Source organism: Castanea sativa, chromosome 9 (genome assembly GCF_040712315.1).
Source record: "Castanea sativa cultivar Marrone di Chiusa Pesio chromosome 9, ASM4071231v1".
NCBI classification, from domain to species: Eukaryota; Viridiplantae; Streptophyta; class Magnoliopsida; order Fagales; family Fagaceae; genus Castanea; species Castanea sativa.
In genome coordinates, this window is record NC_134021.1 from 38,026,765 (window position 1) to 38,050,007 (window position 23,243).

At 32.9% G+C, this 23,243-nt stretch overlaps 1 protein-coding gene across 2 annotated transcripts; it reads right to left on the bottom strand.

Moving 5' to 3' along the window:
* Window positions 1-221: 221 nt before the first annotated feature.
* LOC142609795 (amino acid transporter AVT1A) lies at window positions 222-8,660 on the bottom strand. 2 transcript variants are annotated; one of them, XR_012839685.1, is made up of 12 exons: window positions 8,292-8,660; window positions 5,846-6,132; window positions 5,258-5,472; window positions 4,832-4,855; window positions 4,567-4,747; window positions 4,266-4,485; window positions 4,047-4,182; window positions 3,929-3,948; window positions 3,675-3,812; window positions 2,497-2,540; window positions 1,551-1,613; window positions 222-617 (listed from the first exon to the last, which is right to left on the bottom strand). XR_012839685.1 is itself a non-coding variant. In XM_075781515.1 (12 exons), the coding sequence occupies exons 1-12, from the start codon at window positions 8,504-8,506 to the stop codon at window positions 525-527; spliced, it is 1,644 nt and encodes a 547-aa protein (XP_075637630.1). In that variant the 5' UTR covers window positions 8,507-8,654; the 3' UTR covers window positions 222-524. The 2 variants fall into 2 exon arrangements, 1 of the variants encoding a protein (XP_075637630.1); XM_075781515.1 differs by having other exon boundaries at window positions 3,675-3,816; window positions 3,925-3,948; window positions 8,292-8,654.
* Between the last annotated feature and the right edge of the window lie 14,583 nt (window positions 8,661-23,243).

Consider the following 23,243-nt stretch of genomic DNA (forward strand, 5'->3'; position numbering starts at 1 on the left):
AGACTTGTGTGCACACAAACACAAAGTATTAGAGAGTAAAAACAAAAAGGGATTGCCTCTACGCACCCTTGATACGATGGTCATTTTACAAATATAAGTGCTTGTGAGGTGTAAGAGTCAAGGGCCAAGATGCAAGTTTCTATGATGGAGCTTTATATACATATACACTTAGATTATGCTAAAGTAGAATTTCTATTTTGTATTAAAAACACAAAAAGGGATTGCAGTAAGCGAAGGACATAATTACCATCATTACAGAAATTACATCTAGAGTGACTGCTGATCTTCTTCAATGTTACAAATGATAACATCAATGTATTCAGTACAAAAATTACCATAAAAAATGTGTTTAATACAAGTCCTTAAAGGCTACATTTAAAGATATAATGAGTTTCAGCATTCAAAAGGTCTAATTGCTGGCTATAATCTGAGACTTGAATATTTGGTGTGATGCAAAGAGAATGCACGTACCACAGGGATGGGTATTTACCAGAATTATTGACATGTTGAACCATTTGAATATTTCAGTAACTGTTCACAATGTCTGACACTGAAGAATATGTTCCAACAGCTGCACAAATGACACCCAATACAGCTATTGTGGTACTTGAAACAATCTGATTATGTAGGTGAAGAGAAATAGTGTCAAGAAAGGAAGGAAACCAATATACACATGAAAAGAAAAAAAGAAAGAAGAGGACATGATAGTAAGTAAAGATAAACATGCAAACATAAAAGGCACTGGCTTTTCTGGAAGAGTGCAAGCAAATAGGGGGAAAAAAAGAATATTGAAACGTGTTTTGTATATGGATCCCTAATAAGTCTCCTATGTGGTCTTACTGTAAGAACCAGTCTTGCATGGGAAAAATATAAACCAGGAATAACTGTCTCAAAAAATTTTGTTTTAAGAAACCAAGAGGGACTTGAAGGACCAGTTTGATAGCTTCTTTGATAAATCTCAGGATTCAGGTCTTACTTATTGCCATTACATTTATTCAGCCTTAAGATCCTCCTAAAACAAATTATTTTCCTCTGATTTGAAAGGCACTTTGCAGGGGGATAATCAATGAATTTAAATTTACATTTGCTATTGAGTCAGTATTCACTGTCCTAACCACTTTCATTGTTGAAGTAAAACTCACCATCTTATTAAATTAGTTTATTCTAGGTCCACCTAATGGCCTTCTTTTCTTTTATTTTTTATTTTTATTTTTCCCATCATTAGATTTCCCCATGCCATAAAGGAGATATTTTCATGTATCATTTTGGGTTCCACTGTTTACAGCTAGTAATGGGCATATTTTTAAATTTTAAGGAATTAGTCCTATCAGCAGTAAACAGAGCCCACAACCATAGTCTTCATATCAGCCGTTATCTAAAGTGACATGGTATTGTGTAGCACCAAATTGCTGTCAGATTCTTCCCCCATATGTATAGAATAATTTTCTTCCAAGATGATTTTGAATAAAGAATATATATATATATATATATATATATAGAGAGAGAGAGAGAGAGAGAGAGAGAGAGAGAGAGGGTGAAACTCTGCTTACCTGTGTCCTTGTAGCTCTATGCCCCTTGATTTTTAAAAAACATAGAGCTGGCACTATTATTGACTGGATCAAAGACACATCCATCCATTAAAACATATTATGTCATGTTGGTTGGCATAACTCAGCATTTCAGAAACAATGCAGGCTATACACCACAAACCAAGTGAAATTGTGTTTTGCAAATGCGGAAACATTTATATCAAACTACAATGGCTTATGAAAATTAATGATCTTTTGCGTCATGTTGCCCTCCAGAATCTTTGTTTAATAAAGTCAAACAAAATTCCTTTTCTTTAAGTAAAATTTTCTTTACAAGAGTTTTGTGAAGAATCATCATTAAAATATTTAGAATTATGGTTGTCAAAATCCCGAACTAGATCCTACGATCCTACGATTTTATGATCTCACCCACCCAAAATGATTCGGATCTTTCAAGAATCTTTTCGATCGTTCAGGATCGGTAGGGTCGTACGATTCTGATGATCCCAAATGACCTTGGTTTGTTGTAATTTTCTTTAACTTGATAGAAGACTCAGTTGAACCTAAATGAAAAATAAAATTTCAATAGACTAAAATTTTCTACTCTAATGTAGAGAGAGTGTCAGTTGGATCCAAATAAAAAATATCCCTATAGAGTGTCACATTTTGAGGTTTTTAGCCTCTTTAAATGTTGCTTACAAATGGATGTAGTGATGTATGGTAATTATATCAATGACTGTATAATTTATGTGATTATTTAAAATACCAATGTATATTTTTTGTTTTTTTTTCTCAAATAATGTAGGATCTCACGATCCACGGTCCACGATCCACGATCCGATCCTACGTAGGATCCCGATTTTGACAACTTTGTTTAGAATGATATAAAAAACTGATTGTATGGAATTCTTAAATGAAATTGATGTGGACTACAACTATGCATATATTGAATGAAGTGAAAGCTTACCACAAGTATACTGAAGAGAGAACCAATTAAAGCCATAACAAGACCTGCAACCATTAAAAAAAGAAGAAGAGACTATTAAGTAATTGAGTTCACTTGATAGCCCAGGAAGTTGTTGAAGCTGGAAAAGAATGAATCAGATGTTGCAGCTATTTCCACCAAATCCTTACAGGTTACACCTATAAAACGTTTCTAAATTGAAAGCTAGAAAAATTAATTACAAGAAACATATTTAGATGCATGATTATTTATGTTTTGTATATAAATTAGTCAGCAGGATAAAAACTGAAAATTGCAATGTCTCCAAAGTGGCATTAGCTAAAAAATGACCTAGTAAGAATCAACCCCTAGCTGATCTAATTTAGAATTTAAATTAAATCCAACCTTGATCCTAATCCATTTATAAAAATGCCAATCCAATTGCATCAGGGTCAGCGAAGGACAAGTTACTTGACACCACATTGGAAGTACATGTAATATAGAACTACTTATATTTAATTAAAAGGATTCTTGCAGGACTGCAGCACATACTTCATAGCTTGTGCAGTGATTAAGCAATTCATTACATATTGCAAGGTCCTCTAGGCTTGGTTCAAACAAAATGCTTCATAGCTTTGGGCAAGAGGCTCAATCCGACTTGAATTGCCAACCCTTTAAACCCCAGAACATTTAGAAAACTACAATTATTATCACATAAGAATAATTATCAATAATTCACAGGAATATCATTAGCATCAAGCAATCTTGTACCTTCTATTCCACTGTGAAGTGTAATTGACTCTAGAATGTAATGTAGTTATCATGTACGTTGTCAAAATGCAAAACACTTAGCTGACCACTCATTCGTTTCATCAAAAGTAGTACAGATATACAACCTTCATCTATTTGTTTTGATTTCTTATGAAATCAGATAACATGATTTCCCTCAGATTGCATAATTCGTGATCAAGTTAATTGCTGACTAGGTTATATTCCAACTGTACAATCAAATAACTTAAGAAGACCATGTGCTTTTATGTCGAACAAAAGTATATTATATTTAATTGCAGGATATGGTAGACGAGTTTTATGTCCAGAACCAAATCAGTTCGCTGATAATATTTTGATAACTTTTACTGTCTAACTAATAATATAAAATGAAACTAAGAACTGAAGTATTTGCCTTAAGTCAGATTATTTACCAAAAAAAGGAAGAAGAAAAGCCACACAAACTGAAGAAGCGACAAGTGCTGTTCTTAAAAGAACATAACACCAGAGACTATTTGAAACTCCAACCGGCAGCAGCTCCTCTATACTCCTTGCCAAAGGGTTCATCAATAGTGCATATTTGTTCAATGTTAAGAAAACAAAAATAATAAAAAGAATGCAGATAATGATTTAAAAAATGTAGCCTAATTTGATATCAATAAATAAGTAATATTTGTAAAAAGGATATTTAGTGCACGGATTAATAACCTGCAGAAAGCAGGAAAGCCAAGCTTAGATTCCACGTAAATGTTCATGACCCAAGTTCAAACACAAACATTGCATTTCCATGACAATCTCATACTTACTGTTGTCCAAATTGCAACTTTGGAAACAAAAGCGTCTGGTGGCATATTCAAAGTTATCTGGGACAACGTATGTTGACCATAAATGAGATACCCCATCACTGCAACACCCCCGTATATCAAGACACACAAAAGAAAACTGCACAAAAAGATGAAGTCAAGTCATGTGAGAATAGAAGATAAGTACAATGTGAGCCCAATCTAAACAACAAAGTTGTTTACCATATTATCAGTGCCTTGCTAAATTTTGTCTTGTCAGCCATTGAGTGGTAGATATTTGGAAACACAGAATGCCCAGAAAAGCAAAATCCATATGCACCAATGACAAATGGAATGCCACTCCAGTTCACTACTTGAGCAGTTTGAGGGAACTCAATTCCATCTGTTGTACCAAGGAAAAGTACACATAGGGCTATCAAAACTGTTGCAAGGACCCCACCAGCTGCAAAATAGATGACAAGATTTCAGATATCTGTGCAATTTCAAGAACCAATGGAGGCCTGCCAGAACATGTTTGCAATACCTGAAAGGTATGAGATCACGCGGAGATCCCTCAACCAAACGGTTGGCAGAACAATCAGGGCAGTTAGAATTCCAAACAAGTGCATGGAGTCCAGATGAACACCAGCCCAATCCAATGATGTTCCAGGGAATAGCTTGGTGAGATTATCTCCTTCCAGAATAATAAATTCTACACAATAGGACTGAAAATATGGAAAATAAGTGGATTAACTTGACCAAGATTGAAGGGAATATAATCCAAGGATTCAGAATCATGTGTCACTTACATATAATTCACCATACAAAATGATCTGCACCAGGATAACAAAAAATCAATAAGATCAGAGATATTGGACACAAAACAAATCAAGAAGATGAGTAAAATAATTCATTTTCATCTCCCAAGATTAACACTTCAAAAAAGTTCATAAGAGAATAGGGCTAAACAATAGAATTCAAAATAAATTAATTGTAGACAAATTATCATGTCTGTATATACACAATGAACTAACCAAACATGAGATTAAATTGAATCCATCCATTTATACTAATCGATGTTAATTCAAGAGTTAAGATGTTCCAAATAAATTCTTAACCTGTAAAGGAGGAAAATATAGAGAAGCAACAGTTTGGTATCAACAACTATAAAGAACTAGCCTGATCAATTTAAAAACAAGATATCATGCTTCCATTTGAAGTTACAAGCAACTCACAGCTATGAAAAGACGTCCATATCTTCCAAAAGCAGCTTCTCCTAAATCTGGGTAGGTTATGATGCCTTCTTTGCTCTCAAAGCAGTATCTCAGGAGGGAGGCAGTGTAATAACATACAACTGCAAAAAAAACTAGGACTAACAAACTTGCCCAGCCACCTTCTTTCACCGTGTAAGGTGTAGAAAGAAGCCCAACTCCAGCCAGCACATTAATTCCTGCCTCAAAAAAAGTGACATTATAAAACTATTCCAAAGACGGTCAGAAGATAATAAGTTCAAATTATAAAACATACACAGATGTCAAAAACTTCATTCATAATAATTTCAGTAAGTTATGTCATTACTTGAAGTTGAATCTCTGCTTCCTGGTATCTAGTAAGGATAAATGAGAACATAATAGATAAAAAACTATTAAACTTTATATTATTCATCAATCATTCTCTTCCGATGATGAGTATTGGTTATTTGATACCTTTTCACATATATCAGGAATTGCTCCACCAGTACTAGAACGTATGATGTATCAAAAAGAGGCTCAGATCAGATATCTAATTAATAGTAACAAAAACACTAGAATATCATAGCTTACCATTGAAGACAGTCTGAGTAACGCTGCAACCATGAGCAATGGGTAACTCCCCAGTAACCTGCTTATGAAATGAGGCTTTCTCTGACAATGATGATTGTGCCCTTGAGATCCTATCCAAGTCTTGCTTCTGATAACTTCTTTCATAATCAGACAATAAAGGAGACTTTCCATCAAGGTCTAAATTACTTTTAGAATGACTGTCAAATCCAAAAGACGTAACACTTGGACCAAGACCAAGAAATCCAAAACTTGGTGATGCTGCGATGGTATAAGAATCAGTAGTCTCTCTGCAAGAAAATGACCAAAAGACGAAAAAAAAACATTGAGCACTTGAGTGTATCCAATCTATAAAACATGACTTAAAATACACATTGCCTCACTAGTAATTTGTTTTTTATGTATGTACTTTACAACATCGTACTTGATAATTTGTTCAGATGAACTCAAAGTACATACACATGCTTTGGGTGTCTTATCAATTTAACCACCAAACTGTAGGACATATTGATGTGGCAATTGGAAAAGCTATCTAAGTTACTTATTCTTCTTTTCATGTGTGTGAAAAAAATCATTTTCAATTCTATAATTCTAGAATTTGCATCACATTGCTTAGTTCATGTGTGCAAAACATTCGTTTCCAGCTTTTCATAGAACATAGAAACTGACTGAAAAAGTATCTCAAGAACGTAATTTCCAATAAGTTCATATTGGCCAGCACCTTGTTTTGCAAAGACTAGATCCTTTTCAAATATCACATGCCAGCAGATGGAGTCATCATAGGTACTCAAAATATTCTTTCTAGATAGGTGGATAGATAGGGCTACTAGTTGCTTGATCAGGACCCTAGCTTTATAGCAAGCCAAAAACCATGACGAATTCCCCTTCCCTTTCTATCCACAATATTAGAAGCAAAGGACTTCCCTACACCCAAAATTATATGTAATATAATGCTTGGTATGTATTATGTATCATATGAGCATGATAAATATTTGTACTTCCTATGTGTCATCAAACGCAGCCTAAAATATCCAAGAGCACTCTAACCAATAACCATGATAACCATTTGTTGCCACATAGGTTACTGAACTTAACATATAATTGGTGGAATGTGATTTCCTAAACCCATCCTCCATTTTAAGAGTGTTGAAAATTAACACATAAGCAGGCTATGGACAGTAATACATATATATATACATATATATATATATATATATATATATTTCACAATATTCACCAAGCTATTCAATATTGACATCTTAAATCTCATCATGTTCACCAATATCCTTGTTAGGGTAAATTATGGTCCCTCTAACATAGGCAAATTGACTTAACAGAAACATCATCCCCTAAACCACAAAGCTTTGATGCAGTCTAGTTATATGACCTTGTAAATGGGCAAGCTCCTCCTTCCACACACTTCCAAGGGGTAGCAATGACACTTTTGCCATTCTAAAAGTTCACATAAGACAACCTGGACACATGTTTGGATTGAAGACTGAAGAGTATGAAATGAAACTCCATATATTTCAAACTAAATCTGAATAAAATATACAAAATTATTTGATACCATAAACTATTGATTTTAGATTATATTGTAAATTCGGTTCAGCACTATGAAATGAAAACTCGTAAATTGAAATGAAAACTCCATGTTATTAATGCTTAAAATAACATGTAGGCTAAGGTTGAAATGAAAACTCATAAGTTGAACAGGATTACTGGCTAAAACCAAAACGCAAGCCTACTAATTAGACAATCTAAGCTTAGTTGAAATCCCCTAGTTCCAAAAAAGCATAAAGTGCGGACATTACCTAATTCTTGATAAATGTTTTGGAGTTTAAATGTTAGTGACCATAGAACATGTCTGACATACTGGCTTATTTTCATGCATGTCACGCAGAAAAGCTAGAAGGTACCACATATACACGTGACCTTATTAATGACTTATCTGCCAAACTATTAGTCCCCACTGTCTGTAACTACCTAGGCAGTCCTCGCATTATTTGTTCATTAACATTGATTTGAAAGAGTTTTGTGGGCTAGTTCTTTGTGCAACAAAAACTTTTTATTCAGAAGGGAAAAAAAAAAGTAACACTCAAAAAAAAAAACAAAACAGAAACAGTAAACTACACAAACTCTCTTTGGTTCAATAGAAATTATTATCCAATATTGTCTAATGTCCAAATAAAAGCCCTAAATAATTCTCAAAAAAAAAAAAAAAAAGTACATACAAGATGTTTTTCATTCCAAGTGAAAGAGAGAGAGAGAGAGAGAGAGAGAGTCAATTTTCAGTTAAAATTCTATTTTAGTCAACAGAATTTTAAATGACGTTACACTGAATATATAAAAACAAAATTAAGTTTTTTGAAATTGGTATCTTCTTGACTGTTTCAAATTATTAATTTTTATGCAAAACCAAACGGAGAAGATTGTGGAAAACACTTACCTATAACTCTGTGGCCATTGCTGAGAAATGAAAGAATTAGAAGGAGAACCCTGTAAACCTCCTTCAACATTTTCAATATCACTGCTGCTAATATTACTACCAGCACCAGCATCACCAGCATCACCATAACTCTTGTTCAATTCAAAAACATCATCACCACTCTCGTCCAACAAAAACTGTTCAGCTTCTCTCTCCTTATCCTTTTCTGCAGCCATTTTGCACTATCCACTGGGATGATTTCTCTCCAGCTACACACAAAACCAAGCAACTTAAAAAGGCTGTCCTTTTTGTCTTTTGGGAAATTTATAGTATTGAGAGACATATAGTCGCGAAGGATCCAGAGTGTACTTGGAAGCGGTCCAAAATATAGGAACAGACAAAGCCTTTTCTGAGTGAGTTTGGGTTCACGGTTCACCGCAACGGGTTTTTTTTTTTTTTTTTTTAATAGTTCTGGTCGTATTTAAACCACCTCAAATTTTGCCCCAGCTATTTTATGTGTCAAATTATTGATTGTTTGTTATTTTCATGTAGATCAATTACTGTTTTTTCACCGCTTATAACCTACCATGTCAACCGTTGTGATATAAGTTATTATGCAATTTTACGTGTTCTAACAATTTTTCCACATTTTAGACAAGTACTATTTGGAACAATTCACTTTATGAACAAAACGCGAGTTGTGAAAAATTTTGTCCTCTCTTTACCAGGTTGTTTTTTTTAAAAATAGCTTAAAGTTTCAAAATTAGTATATCTAATTATAGTGTATTAGACTATTAGTAGCTTATTTTATAATTTTAAAAAAGCCCTTTCATTTATATTAGTATTTTTTTTAGAATAAACACCATAATTGCTATTAAGTGGGGATGGCCAACTCTGCCAAAATTCAATAGAAATGTGTGGAGGAATATCCCCCATTCACACTATGAACTCGCTAACATGTCTAGCAATATTATATGCGACACTATTACCATGCCTCCTGGTATGGCTAGACTCCACTATTGCAAACTGGCTTACAAGTAGTTTGACATCCTCAATCAAATTAGAGCATCCCCATCCGAAAATGCCATCCTATCCTATTTTACCATCTCAAAAAGTTATGTTTTCAATTATATTATACCATTTTACAATACACGTAACATCCCAACCATTATTTTCTTATTCTACTCATTAAAATAATATATCTACACAAAAAAATATATTTTTTACTTTTTAAATATTTTTTTCCCAATTTTCTCCTCCACACGTGTATACATCTTCCAGACTTTTCTTTACTTTTCACCTTCTTCCAGACTCCTCCACACGCGTATGTAAAGGCAATGAAATATATTCCTTTACTTTTCACCTTATTCCAGACTCCTCCAATCCTTTATCTTTCATCTTCATTTTTGTTTTCACCTTCTTCCAGACTCCTCCATTTCTTTTCTTTCTTTTTTTCTTTCTTTGTGCTTCTTTTTGGTTCTCACTCACTCTCAGTTCCTCATCAACAACTTGTCACCGCTAATATCAGTGGGTCTCACAAGCTCATAAGCTCCCTCAACCTCTAGCACCACGCCTCCACCATGCCCACCCCTACCCACTACCCACTGTCCACCAAAATCCCACAGGAACAAAAACCCATATTAAAAAAAAAACCTAGATCAACCCCGATAAAAAACCTAGACAGTTGTTGAGCAAAACCTCGACCAAACCCACATCGCACCGCCACCACTAGATCAACATCGCCACCGCCGCCGCTAGATCAACGTTTCCTCCATCATTGATCAACCCATCATTGGCGAGAATCACAGTTATTGGGCTTTGTGGAGTCTAGTTATGTTTGATTCGATTGACAACCCAACCTGATCCGACCTGACCCGAATAATGTCGTGTGGTTTTTAAAAGGAGATTTTTTGAGGCTTAGTCCATGGCCCAAGTTGTACTTTGTATTTTTCCCTGATAATAGTGAAATATTTGCAACTCCGTGGACGTAGGCAAATTGCCGAACTACGTACATACTGTCTTGTGCGTGTAATTATTTTTCTTTGACATGCGTTTTCTCTATTTTTTGTTTCTCACAGGTTGGGAATTTCGTGGTAATTCCCTACAACAGCGTCACAACAGGGAAAAAAAAAAACTAGAACTCCAAAACCTAGGACACAAAACATGACCCGGATCACAACCCACAGGAAAAAAATGAACCACTGTGATGTGGTTTTGCCTTTGAATCAAGTTTTGCTATTTCAAAACTAAGTTGGGTTGCCGTTGTGTGGTGGCTATGGGTTTTAGGTCTGAAGAGAGAAGGAAGAGAGCAGAGAAATAACGAGAGAGAGACAGAGAGAGAGAATTGGAATTGTTTAATAAAAAGTAGGAGAGAGAGAGAATTAAATATTAATATTTAAGTTTACCATTTAGCTACAGTACCATTATACATTTACGATGGTATTGTAGCAGTATAACAAAAAAAATTGGATTTTTACAAGTTTGCACTTTCGGATGCTGAGCTCCTTTGGGCTAAATGCCAAATTTTCCTTATATTTGGTATTTTGCAGGCCCAATACGAATGCTCTTACCAAACTCAGAGTATATCGCAGGCCCAGTACGAATGCTCTTACCAAACTTAGACAGCGACGGAGCATTGCTCTTTGGGCTGAATGCCAAATTTTCCTTACATTTGGTATTTCGTAGGCCCAGTACGAATGCTCTTACCAAACTCAGACAGTGACGGAACATTGCTCTTAATACCTTCAATTGTCATCTCCGAATCTCCCTCTAATAAAGGTTTTTTTTTTCGAGAGCCCGTTAATAAAGGTATTTTTATATATAGCTCAAAATGACAGTTTTAATACGATTAAAACGTCAATGTTTTGTCCACGTTAGTAAAAAAGTTATTTTAACATTTTACTCTATTCCTATTATTTTTATTGATTTATTTTTACTTTCAGTTTCCTTTATTTGATTGTCTTAGGAAACACACACATGCTGACATACATACAAAATGATCAAAAAATGCTTCACCTCGTTGAGTCTCATGCTCTCCTCTCAAATATTAACAAACAGAAATTCACGACCATTTTCTTGGCATTCAAACCGAAACCCAACAAGAAACTAAGAAATCCAATAATAAACTCACTTAGAAATCGACTTAAAACTACCAGTAAACATTAATCTCCAACCATCGCAAGCATCCACAACCTTAAAATAGTCTCATTCACCACATGTTCGTTCATTTTCTCATTTACCATATTCTAAGATTAGGGTGACAATTCGTATTAGTAGGGTCATGTTCGTGTCACATCGATATATGGGTATTCGAATAAATGGTTTAACCCTAAACCCGACTTATTTAATAATCATGTCAAACCCCCTCAACTCTATCACAACCCTTTAATTAAGTGGGTTGACATGACACAACTCATTTCAAACCGTTTAATACACAATCTAACAAAAATAAAGTAAAAAAAAAAAAAATTTGGGTAAAAGCTTCAAGGATTTTAGAGTTTCAACTAAGAATTTATCAATATAACCATTAAAAGTCTTTTAATTACTAAATTTTATTTAGAATTCAAATTTATTTTAGAGTAAAATGACATTAATTTTTGTGAGGACCCGAGGACCTAAGAACCCGAGGACCCGAAGAAAGAAAGGCCAACATTTAGAATGAAAGATGAGGTCTCTCCGGGTGTGCCCGAAGATGAGGTGGCGTGGACGATAACTACATAAGGGACATGTTACAAATATCTGGATGTATTAGGCTGATTTGGAAGGTTGCATTAAATGCTTGGCAACAACCATTCTGGCCGCATTAATTAGCGAGCATCACCTCTATCCGTCGCATTAATGTGGACATGACCTGAACAGTGCGGGATGCAAAGTGGAATCTTGTTCCATTGCCGACGGACAAGTGTCACGGGAAAAGGACCGCAGATTGCAAGGTGTAAGGCTACGATGAAAACAGAGAATAGTATAAATAGGAATCAAGAGACTACGAATAAGGGTTTTTTGTTGTTGAACCCTCTCTACCAAATGTATTGTATGAGGACTCTTAAATGAATAAAGCAGCAGTAACGTTTGGAAGTTGATTTTATGAGTTTTTCGTCCTCACAATTTTTATTAAGCAAATTAACATGAAATTAACCTATTTATTAACCGTGTTAAAGTGTGTTGACCAATTTTTTGCTCTAATCTACAAAAATACCGTGTCATATTCATATCGTGTTAAATATTGACACCCCAAACAACCATACACAGAAAATTATACAGTCCACATCACTGCGAAAACTTCGGACCGTGAAAAGCACTTTTTAACTACAAGGCCATAATCATAAATAGATCACCCATAAATCCCCACTAAGCCCCAACGCAAACCCATGGCCTAAATCAAACCCAAACTGATCTGCTACCTAAAGCTTCCAATAGTGACCACGCAGTAGCGACTCTAAGAATTCTTTTTAAGGGGTCATTAGCAAATTTAAATTAAATAAAATTTAATAGAAAAAAATACTTGAATATATCGAGTAAAAAAAATGCAAATATATGAAATTTTACAACTTTTACGATTTTTCATATTTTAAAATCATTACATGATAGTTCATTATCAATTTTTATTATCTATTGTCAATGTGGCTACGTGTGGCCTTTTTATTTTGTTAAGTTTATATAACACTTATTTATTTTTATGCACTTGTCATTATTTTTATAAGAATATTTTACACTAAAATGACAAAATGCAACTCACTGACACTATATTATTTATTAACTCACACATTCATAACATTTATCTACAGTATTTTCAGTAATAATTTTTCAGTTTCAGCAAAATAAGTGCTATCCAAACACATCCTAAGTGTCTAACCTTAACCAATCAAATATTTGAACAATTGCTAATTTTACTATTCTTTTCTTCAATTACGTACTAACATAAATAATATACTAAGTGTCTAATTGTTGTTTAGTTTTAGGTTGTACTGATCTGTGATTAGAGTGTGTAAGATTTCAGCCAATGTATGTAAAAATATTTTTAAGTGTAAAATAAACTAATAAAAAATAATTATATATATATATGTATTGTTTTTTTTTAAGCCACCCTTGAACAAGTGTTGCCGCCCCTGCCACCACGCCTCTCTGCCTTCAACCACACGCCACCGAAACACCAAACTTTATAGCAATTTCACCCAAGTCCTTACTGTGGCCTTATACCTGTGGCTAAGGTGGTTGAAACCACCATTTTCCAAATCAACCTTTAGCCTTAGACCTGCTTATGAGCGACCAAAGAGATTATAATAATAGCTTAATTTTGTATATTTATATCTTTATTAGAAAGTATTATTATATTTATTTTGAGTTAATACATGAATTTTATATTAGGTTTTGGAATAATATTGAATAACTAATTTTATGCTTAAATGAATTTTAATATGTAAATATGTTTATTTATTTATTTATAGGAGAATGAAATTAAATGAACGAGTTTGTGTAAAGAAAAAAACTAATGGACTTTATTTGTACGGGGCCATATTGAAGTTAAATAAGGTCAACCCAATTAAATTTGAATCCAATTGGAGTAAGAAATCAGATGAAATTTGCACAAAAGTCCAATTTAGATCAAGATTCTAACATACACATCTGTTAGTATTTTGGGCATAACTTTAAGCTCAAATATCCAATTGAGATTGTAAAGTTGTAATTTACAACTATTTTGTGTTGATTTAATTTTGTGCCAATTTTTATTGTAATTTCTTCAATCATTTCCTTGTATTTATGTGGGTTTTTAATTGTAAGGGATGAGTGTGAGAGAGTATGAAGACTCAAGCTTAAAACGATGAAGAAGTGGATTTCGAGAGTGCCTCGCGACAAGCTATCCCGCAAAAGAGCCACGTGTAGAGCACATGACTAGAATGCAAAGAGTCATGCTAGCCTGGAGTTTTCATGAGTATCTCGGGGTAAGGCCTTCCCGCGAAATACTCGTGAAACATTCTGTTTTGCTAATTTGTCATGTTTTGTTTTACCAAGTCTTTATTCACACTATATACACCCTCATTACCTACATATTGTATGGAGTGCTTTTCAGAGAGAAAAACCCTAAAAAATACACTTGAGAGTTAGATATTGTTATACCCACAATTATCTACACATTTCCTTGTGGTTTTCTTCTACTCCTACCTCTCCATCTCTAAATCCATGACAGGTTGATAGCTCAAACACTTACCACACCCAATCTGAGTGTCAAGTGAGATTTTGGTGCTGTTGGGAAATATTGAAAGGAGCCATTCATTGGCGGATGCAATCGGGCTGAATTGCGGGATCCGGGAAAGTTAGAAAAGACAAGGTTCCGAGAAGCCAATTGGTAGTAGGAGTTTAGAGGGTTCAAGTACATTGGGTAGACCAGGCTTGGAGGGTTTTTGTTATTCGTGTACTCCAACTTATTTTCTAGTGGATTGATTTACAGCTTGGAGGGTGGCAAAGAGGTTTTTCGCCGAATTCTTTGGTTTTCTCTTCGATAATACATCGCGATGTTATCTTGTGTTTACATCTCTCTTCCCTACTCTTTAAGCTTATCTTTTATTGTTGATATTGTATGAATATGGCTTAGGATAGTTGTATCGGTTGTTTGCGATCATTTACTCCTATTCCGCACTTAATTTAAGTAAGAGTAAAAGCAATCTAGCCATAATTTTTATTTGGGGGTTTGAACAAGCTCTTGAGTTTTCACACAAATCTGAGCTTTAAGAGATGCTTCAAGTTGGGTTGGAAAGATACATTAAAGGGCAACAACTTTGTAGTTTACCAAAAGTCCGAATTTTGAATTTAAAAGGGCAAAAATGTCGGTTAAGTGAGGCTTGAAACCCTAAAATTTTCTCCAAATGGGAATTCAACTTGTAATAGGATTACTTGGCCTATTTAAAGGCTCTTCAAGGCAAAATTCAGAAGGGAGATGCCCTAGAAAGAAAATTAGGTTTTCTTAAATTTTCTTTAGAATTTTTAGAGTTTTATTTGGTGTAATAGCTTGCTAGAAGCCTTGCTAAGGCAATGGTTGAAACCAAATGGTTTATTGGTATGTTCTTAACAATTATTTTATGGTTTTAATGCTTATTTTCTTGTGTTTTTGATTGATTTAATTATCTATAAAAGTTTAGTTCTATATAATTTTTGATTTAGCATAGACTCTAGGTACGTCAAATGCTTAATATTCCTTGCGAATTAATTCACTAATTTGTTTTGCTTAAAATCAATTAATTTTATAAAACTGCACTAGAAAATTACTTCTTGAATTCTTATTTCTAAATAATCCGATTAAGATAATCTACTATATGAATTTTAGTTGAGTTATTAAATAAATATTGTTAATACTACCAATAGATGTGTGTGTGTGGATCCCTAAACTTTTTTTTTTTTTTTTGAGAAGGTGGATCCCTAAACTTTAGTGGCTTAATATATTGTTATTTTCTCTCAAACCTAAATTTTATTACCAAGCCATCAAAATTTCTCTTCAATATAATTTTACTATTTTAGTTTTATTATGTGGTTTGTAATCAATTCTTTTTTCCCCGTGAATTCGACCTCGGACTCTCCAAGTTATTACTTCGCGACAATCTAGCACTTGGGAGCAGTATTTAAGTCGCAAACTGTTTTCGGTACCGTTGCTGGGTAATAGGCGTAATGGAAGAAGCATTCCACTTTTTTTTAGGGAGGTTTTGATATTGAATTTCTTCACATATTTTGGTACTATATCTCCAACTTTTTTTTTCTTTTTTAAGTAGTTTAATTTTCTTTAATGGTGTATTATATATATTTTTCTTCGTTTTATTGTTTTAGGTGTTAATTTTATTTTTCTTTCTTGTTTTTAACTATTGCATATGTGTTTAGTGTCGCAATAGTGATAATTTCTTGGTTGGGAATTAGGATTGAGTCTAATAATTTGTTTGGCAATTAATATGATTATCACATATTCTTACACACTGGATATCATGGCAAACTTAGAGAGTAATCATGGTGCTGTGAATAATCTAAATTATGAAGACTTCCATGATCACCAACCCATTAGAACTCTCAAGGAATATTTGCAACCTACTAGGACTAGTGCACTATCATGCATCATTTTTCCAACTAATGCAAATAATTTTAATTTTAAACCCTGTATGATTCTATTACTTCCTAAATTTCATGGCTTAGACTTTGAAAATCCTTACCTACACACTTAAAGTAATTTGAGGAGGTATGTGCTACCATCCATGTAATGAAGAGGTCATTAGGATGAAGCTTTTTCCTTTTTCTCTTAAAAACAGGGCAAAAATTTGTCTTAATTCTTTGAGACCTATGTCAATTGGTACTTGGCAAGAGATGCAAATTGAGTTTTATTTATTTATTTATTTATTTTAAATTTTTCTAAACCAATTCAATGTCTAATGCACTTAAAATACAAATCATGGATTTTTCACAAAAAGATAACGAGACATTTTATCAATGTTGGGAAAGATTTGCTTAATGCTTGTCCACATCATGGCTATAAAGCTTAGCATATAATTAGTTTTTATTTATTTATGAAATTTTAACTCCAAAAATGCGTCAGTTTGTATAGATGATGTGCAATGGAGAGATTTTGAATAAAGATCCTAATGAGGCTTTCGATTATTTTGATCTCTTAGCTGAGAATGCCTAATCTTGGGATGCCATTGATACCCCAAACAGGTCTAGACCATCTACCAACCCTTTTGGGGGTGGTAAGTACCAACTTAGGAAAGATGATGACCTTAGTGTTAGGGTGGCTAGTCTAACTAAGAAACTTGAAACCATGGAATTAAGAAAGGTCAATGGAGTCATTAATTTTCCTAAGATTGATGAGGTTTGTGGAATTTGTGAGACCATGGAACAACCTACAAACTACAATTCTAGCTTTTAAAGAGGTGTTACGTGATCAAGCAAATGCTACAAACATGGTGAAAAAATCATACCTTTCACCCTATTCAGAGACTTATAATTTAGGGTGGAGAAATCACCAAAATTTTAGTTGGAGGAATGATAATGTGGTTACACCTTCTGCACATGGTTCTTCTAATTTTGTCCCCTACAATCCCCCTCCAAAAAAGAGTCTTGAAGACACTTTGCAACAATTCATGCAAACTCAAATGAATAGTATTTTCAATTTTTTTTCCACTTCAAAGAGTAGTTACAGACTTAACATGGCTCACTTTATTCTCTGAGGAACTACAATCATCAACACAAAATTGACCATGGGGGTTTAGTTGTGGTTATGCTAGAAACTTACCATTTTCAGTTGTGCTCAAGGATGCGGTCAATTTAGTGAGACTACTCCTAATGTTATTTATGACTTATGAGTTATGATTGTTAATGGTGGATTGAGTTTGCATGAATTGTTGCAAAGTGTCTTCAAAATCGTTCTTTGGAGGGGAATTGTAGGAAACAAAATTAGAAGAACCATGTGTAGGAGGTGCAACCACATTATCATTCCTCCAACTAAAATTTGGGTGATTCCTCAAACTTAAATTATAAGTTTTTGAATAGGGTGAAGGGTATGATTTTTTCACCATGTTCGTGGCATCTGCTTGATCATGCAACACCTCTTTAAAAGCTAAAGTTGTAGGAAATTCATTTGTAGCGTGTTTGATGATCTCACAAATTCTACAAACCTTATCAATTTTAGGTACCGTAGTGACTCTATTGACCTTTCTTAATTTCATGGCTTTAAGTTTCTTAATTAGACTAGCCACCCTAGTACTAAGGTCATCATCTTCCCTAAGTTGGTACTTACCACCCCCAAAAGGGTTGGTAGATGGTCTAGACCTATTTGAGGTATCAATGGTATCTCAAGATTGGACATTCTCATCTAAGAGATCAAAATAGTCGAAAGCCTCGTTAGAATCTTTATTAAAAAACTCTCAATCGCATATCATCTCTACAATTTGGCGCATTCTTGGAGTTAAAATTTCATAGAAAAAAACTAATTATACGCCAAGTTGTATAGCCATGACGTGGACAAGCACTAAGCAAATCTTTCCTAACATTGATAAAAAAATCTCATTATTTTTTTGTGAAAAATTCATGATTTGTCTTTTTGATACAAGATAGAATTCTACTCTAGCCTAATCTAAGTGTATATATGTGTGAAGCTCCCTCCTAGAGACTTGAACCCCGGTCCTTACCCCCCACACTCCATAAACATTAGACAGTGGATTGGTATTTAAGTGCATTCAAAAGACAACACATCACATCTATTGAGTTTAAAAGATGCAAATTGAGTTTTTTTTTTAAAAAAAAATACCAATCCACTATCTAATGCACTTAAAAGACAACACACAACACATCTATTGATAGACTTAACAATATTTATTTTATAATTCAACTAAAATTCATACAAAGGATGATCTTAATAGGATAATTTATCAATAAGAATTCAAAAATTAATTTTCTTAGGTAGTTTCATGAAATAGATTGATTTTAAGCAAAACAAACTAATGAATTAATTTGTAGGGAATGCTAAGTAGTTAATGTGCCCAAAGTTTACGCTAAATCAAAGAATTATACAGAACTAAACACTTTTCTAGATAAGTAAATCAATAAAAAAAACACAAGAACATAAGCTTTAAACCACAAAATAATTGTTAATAACATACTAAAAAACAATTAGGTTTCATCCATTGCCTTAGCAAGGCTTCTAGCAAGCCATTACACCAAAGAAAACTCAAAAATTGTAAAAAAAACTTTAAGAAAACCTAATTTTCGTTCTAGGATAGCTACTTTCACCCTAAAGAGCATTTAAATATGTCAAGTAATCAATAACGGAGCTAGAAATATTTCTTTGGAGAGCCAAGTTAAATTAATATAAAAAAGTATTAAATAATTTATAAGGCTTGTGGAAATTTATAATTGATTCTAAACTACTTTTTTTAATAATTTCTATATGTGCAATTAGACAAAACCAAACAATTGAGGTGTAAATTTGTCTCAATAAAATAATTATACATGCTACTTGATCAAATATAATTATACAATATAATAAACAAGCAAATACAAATAGCTTATTCAGGAGAATAAAAAAAATACTCAAACCATTGTAATCAAATATAAACATCAAATAAACCATAACAAGCCAGCCACAAATATCAAATTTAAAAATAAAATAAAAGTTGTAGACTATAAAAAGATGCTAGCTGTTAACCACTCATGTATACTTTACATATAATAAACACAATATACCACAAATATCAACTACGTGTCTTCTATGACAATAAGAGAATAAACAGTATTAGCCTCTCACCATGCGGGTGAATAAACAGTATTAGGTGAGCGCGTGCTCAGAGATTTTTCTATTTTTTTTAGTAAAAATTAATAATTTGCATTTATTATAAATTGGAATTACTATATTTTTCAATCACAAAAATATTTAGGAGTGTGATGAGTTTTATGCATGGAGAAAGGCTAATAATTTTAGGTAAAAAACTCATTTTCGTCCCTACATTTTCACACGATTCTCACTTTGGCCCATATCTTTTTTTCCCCCCCGCTTTTAGCCCCTATTTAGAAAAATGCCTTTCATTTTAGTCCTTTCCGTTAGTGCCCTAACGGCAAAGTCTTATGTGGCAGACGAAACTATTAAAATAATAAAAAAAAATTTATTTTAACATTAAAAAATGCCATGTCAACATCTAAACTTAAAAAAAAAACATTAATTTATTAGTATTAACTAGATAAAAAAATTAAAAACAGAAATAAAAAGCAAAAATCAAATTAATTGAGATCTAAGTGTATCTTGAATAAGAACAATAAGAACACAAACCCAGATCTAAGAACACAAAATTAAAATTCAAAAATCACAAACCCAGAAAATAAGAACAAAAAATTAAACTATAGATCCACATAAGAACACATGCCCAGATTTTCTAGTATTTTCTTACCATTTCTTGTCAACCAAACACAAACACAAACACAAACTGATCCAGAAAGAACAAAAACATAAACACAAACCTAGCAACAAATCTTCTTTGTCAACCAAACACAAAAGCAACAAACACAAACCCAGTTAGAAGCAAACAACCAACCCCACTGGCCACCACCAAATATCACCACCAATCATAGGCGAAACCTATTGCCACAGCCAAAGCCTAACCCTTCAACCACCCAACCCATTTGCACCACCAACCTATTGGCATTTTTTAATGCTAAAATAAAAAATTTTATTATTATTTTAATAGTTCCGTCTGCCACGTAGGATTTTGCTGTTAGGACACTGACGGAAATGACTAAAATGAAAGGCGTTTTTCTAAATAGGGACTAAAAGCGGAGAAAAAAAAAGATAAGGACTAAAGTGGGAATTGCGTGAAAATGTAGAGACAAAAATGAGTTTTTCGCCATAATTTTAATATTTGGTACAAACGCATAACACTTATCACACTCCTAAGTATTTTTTGTTAGGATATGTGCCATTTAAATTTTATTGTATGATGCTATGTATGACATTATGTATGACTTAATGTTGTGATTAATAAAATTGTTTTATTATTATCTAAAATAATTGTAACATGAATATTTGGACATTATCATATAGTCCAAGAGATGCATAGTATGTGATCTAGTCACAGAAGATATAGATCACAAGTTCTTTGTAAACTTAGAATTTTAGTTTGTAGTCGATGATGAAATTTGGCATTTCATCTGCGAAGACTATAACATATCAATTAAGATGATTTGTCTTGATCATGGAAGTGGAGACCTCTAGTTGATATGTTGATATGTTTTAAGAGTTAAGATATATTGAATTGGACCGCTTGTGAGATTTATTATTCTCCTAATGACTGTCAAATGAATAATAAATCTCACGATTTCTATTTACATGAACTCTAAATCTTGAGAGAATAATGGACCTGATCATGAAGTGTAAGTTACTTTGATATATTAGGAGTGAGATCTTAAGTCACTATCAAAATCTCAATATGTTGGGCAGCTACCTTTAGTGTTGATGGAACATATATTCTTAAGATGGAATTCATAATATTTTAACAGAGATATAAAATATTCTCTTGAGATAAGTTTAATGAATTTGGTTATTCAAAGTGTTAGGCCTAACCACTTTAGTAAGGAGGTACGAAAATATATATTTATGAAATTGGATTTCATCAATATATGATGAATAACTTAAAGGATTAAACCAGGTACTTAAGGATTAAGATGTAGAAATTTTCAAAGTGGTAATCAACATTCATGACTTTGTATTGCTACGAATATTTAATGAAGGGGTTGTATGTATAATAAAGTTTTGGGATATAATTTGTTAATAAGGCCTATAGTGCAATTATATTTATATAGTGGTATTAAATATAATTAATAGTACCATTGGACTTGTCAAGAGTTGACAGAAAAGCCTAAGGGCTATTGGAGGTAGAGTCTTATTTATTCCATTTTGGCCTCACTCCAAACCACACACTAAAGCCCAATTGTAATGGCCCAAAAGACTCGCCCAATTAGATAATTAGTTAAATAAAAGAGAAGAAACATACAAATTTTCCTAAGTGTTGAACAAGGAATGAAATGATATGTATGTGAGTGTAAGCCACTCTCTTATTTTCCTTTGGAAACTAATTGAGAGACCACATTTCTTGGGCGTAAAGTGGAATTGAAGTGAAGATTAAAAGTGTTCTCAAGTACTTCTGATCTTTGGTTTTGAATTTCATTGCACCAAGGTACGCTCTCTTGTTCTTGAATTCTGAAATTTACATAGTACATGTTATCAATTGCGAATGAAGTAGATTCGTTAATTTTTCGCTGCGTATGTTTTGTATGAGATACAAACATGTGTTTTTCTAGTATTTTTGTGATTGAAAAATGTAGTAATTCCACATTATAATGGATGCAAATTATTAATCTTTACCCAAAAAAATAGAAGAGCCTCACGCACATACTCAGATGCTAGTATCACTCTTAACTATATCAATAATTGACAAACACATAACACCCCTTGACAAACGCAAAAAACCCAAATTTAAATGAATCAAATTTTTTAACATAAAACTCATATTTGAATTTTGAACAAAATAACAGGATGTAAGAAAACGTGGGAGTGTTTTTTTTTTTTTAATACAATGTAAAAAACGTGTGGTTAGTAGAAAAAAGAAAAAAATATATATCATTCCCACTCATTAAAAAAGACTCATTAATTAGAGAAAATATTAAAAACTCATCAAAGAACAAATGAAGAAAATAAAAGATTAAAAAAGAAAGGAAAAGATAAGATAATGATATCAAAGAATAATGATAAGAAAGTAAGGAAGTCAAATATAAACCAAATTCTACCATAATATTGTAATCAAATAAAAACAAACGTATACCTATACAAACAAAATATATTTGAAGTAGAGTTTGAAAAAGTGTGATCCTATTATGTAGGCACTGTTTTATGTGGGAGTTAAAAGATTTTTTTTTTTTTCTTTCAGACTCTAAATCACGTTAAAAGAATAAGTTTCCCCCCCCTAAATTCTTAGTCAGCATTCAACTATTTTTTTTAAAAAAAATATCAATTCGAGTTTTGGAAAAGTAATTTGAGTTCAAATAGAACTCATACTTGAATTTTGAACAAAACAACAAGAATTAAAGAAAACATGAGTGGTTTTTTTTTAAATATATTTTAGAAAACATGAGTGGTTTTTTTTTTAATATATTTTAGATACAATGTAAAAGTTAATAATTTGCATCTATTAGAATTTGATATTACTATATTTTCCAATCACAAAAATACCTAGGGGTGTGATAGAAAAATTATTTCATCCAAAACGTATAACACTCATCACACCCCTAGTAGATCATATAAATCATGTGTTCTGGACTTTTTGGTTTGTCTGGCTATAGAGACCAAGATTATTAAAAAAAATAATTTTATTAAGACATATGTGAATCATGTTAGGAACATATGTCAATATAGAATTGGCTAATCCTTTGACAAAACGCACTTTACTTGTAATGGAGTAG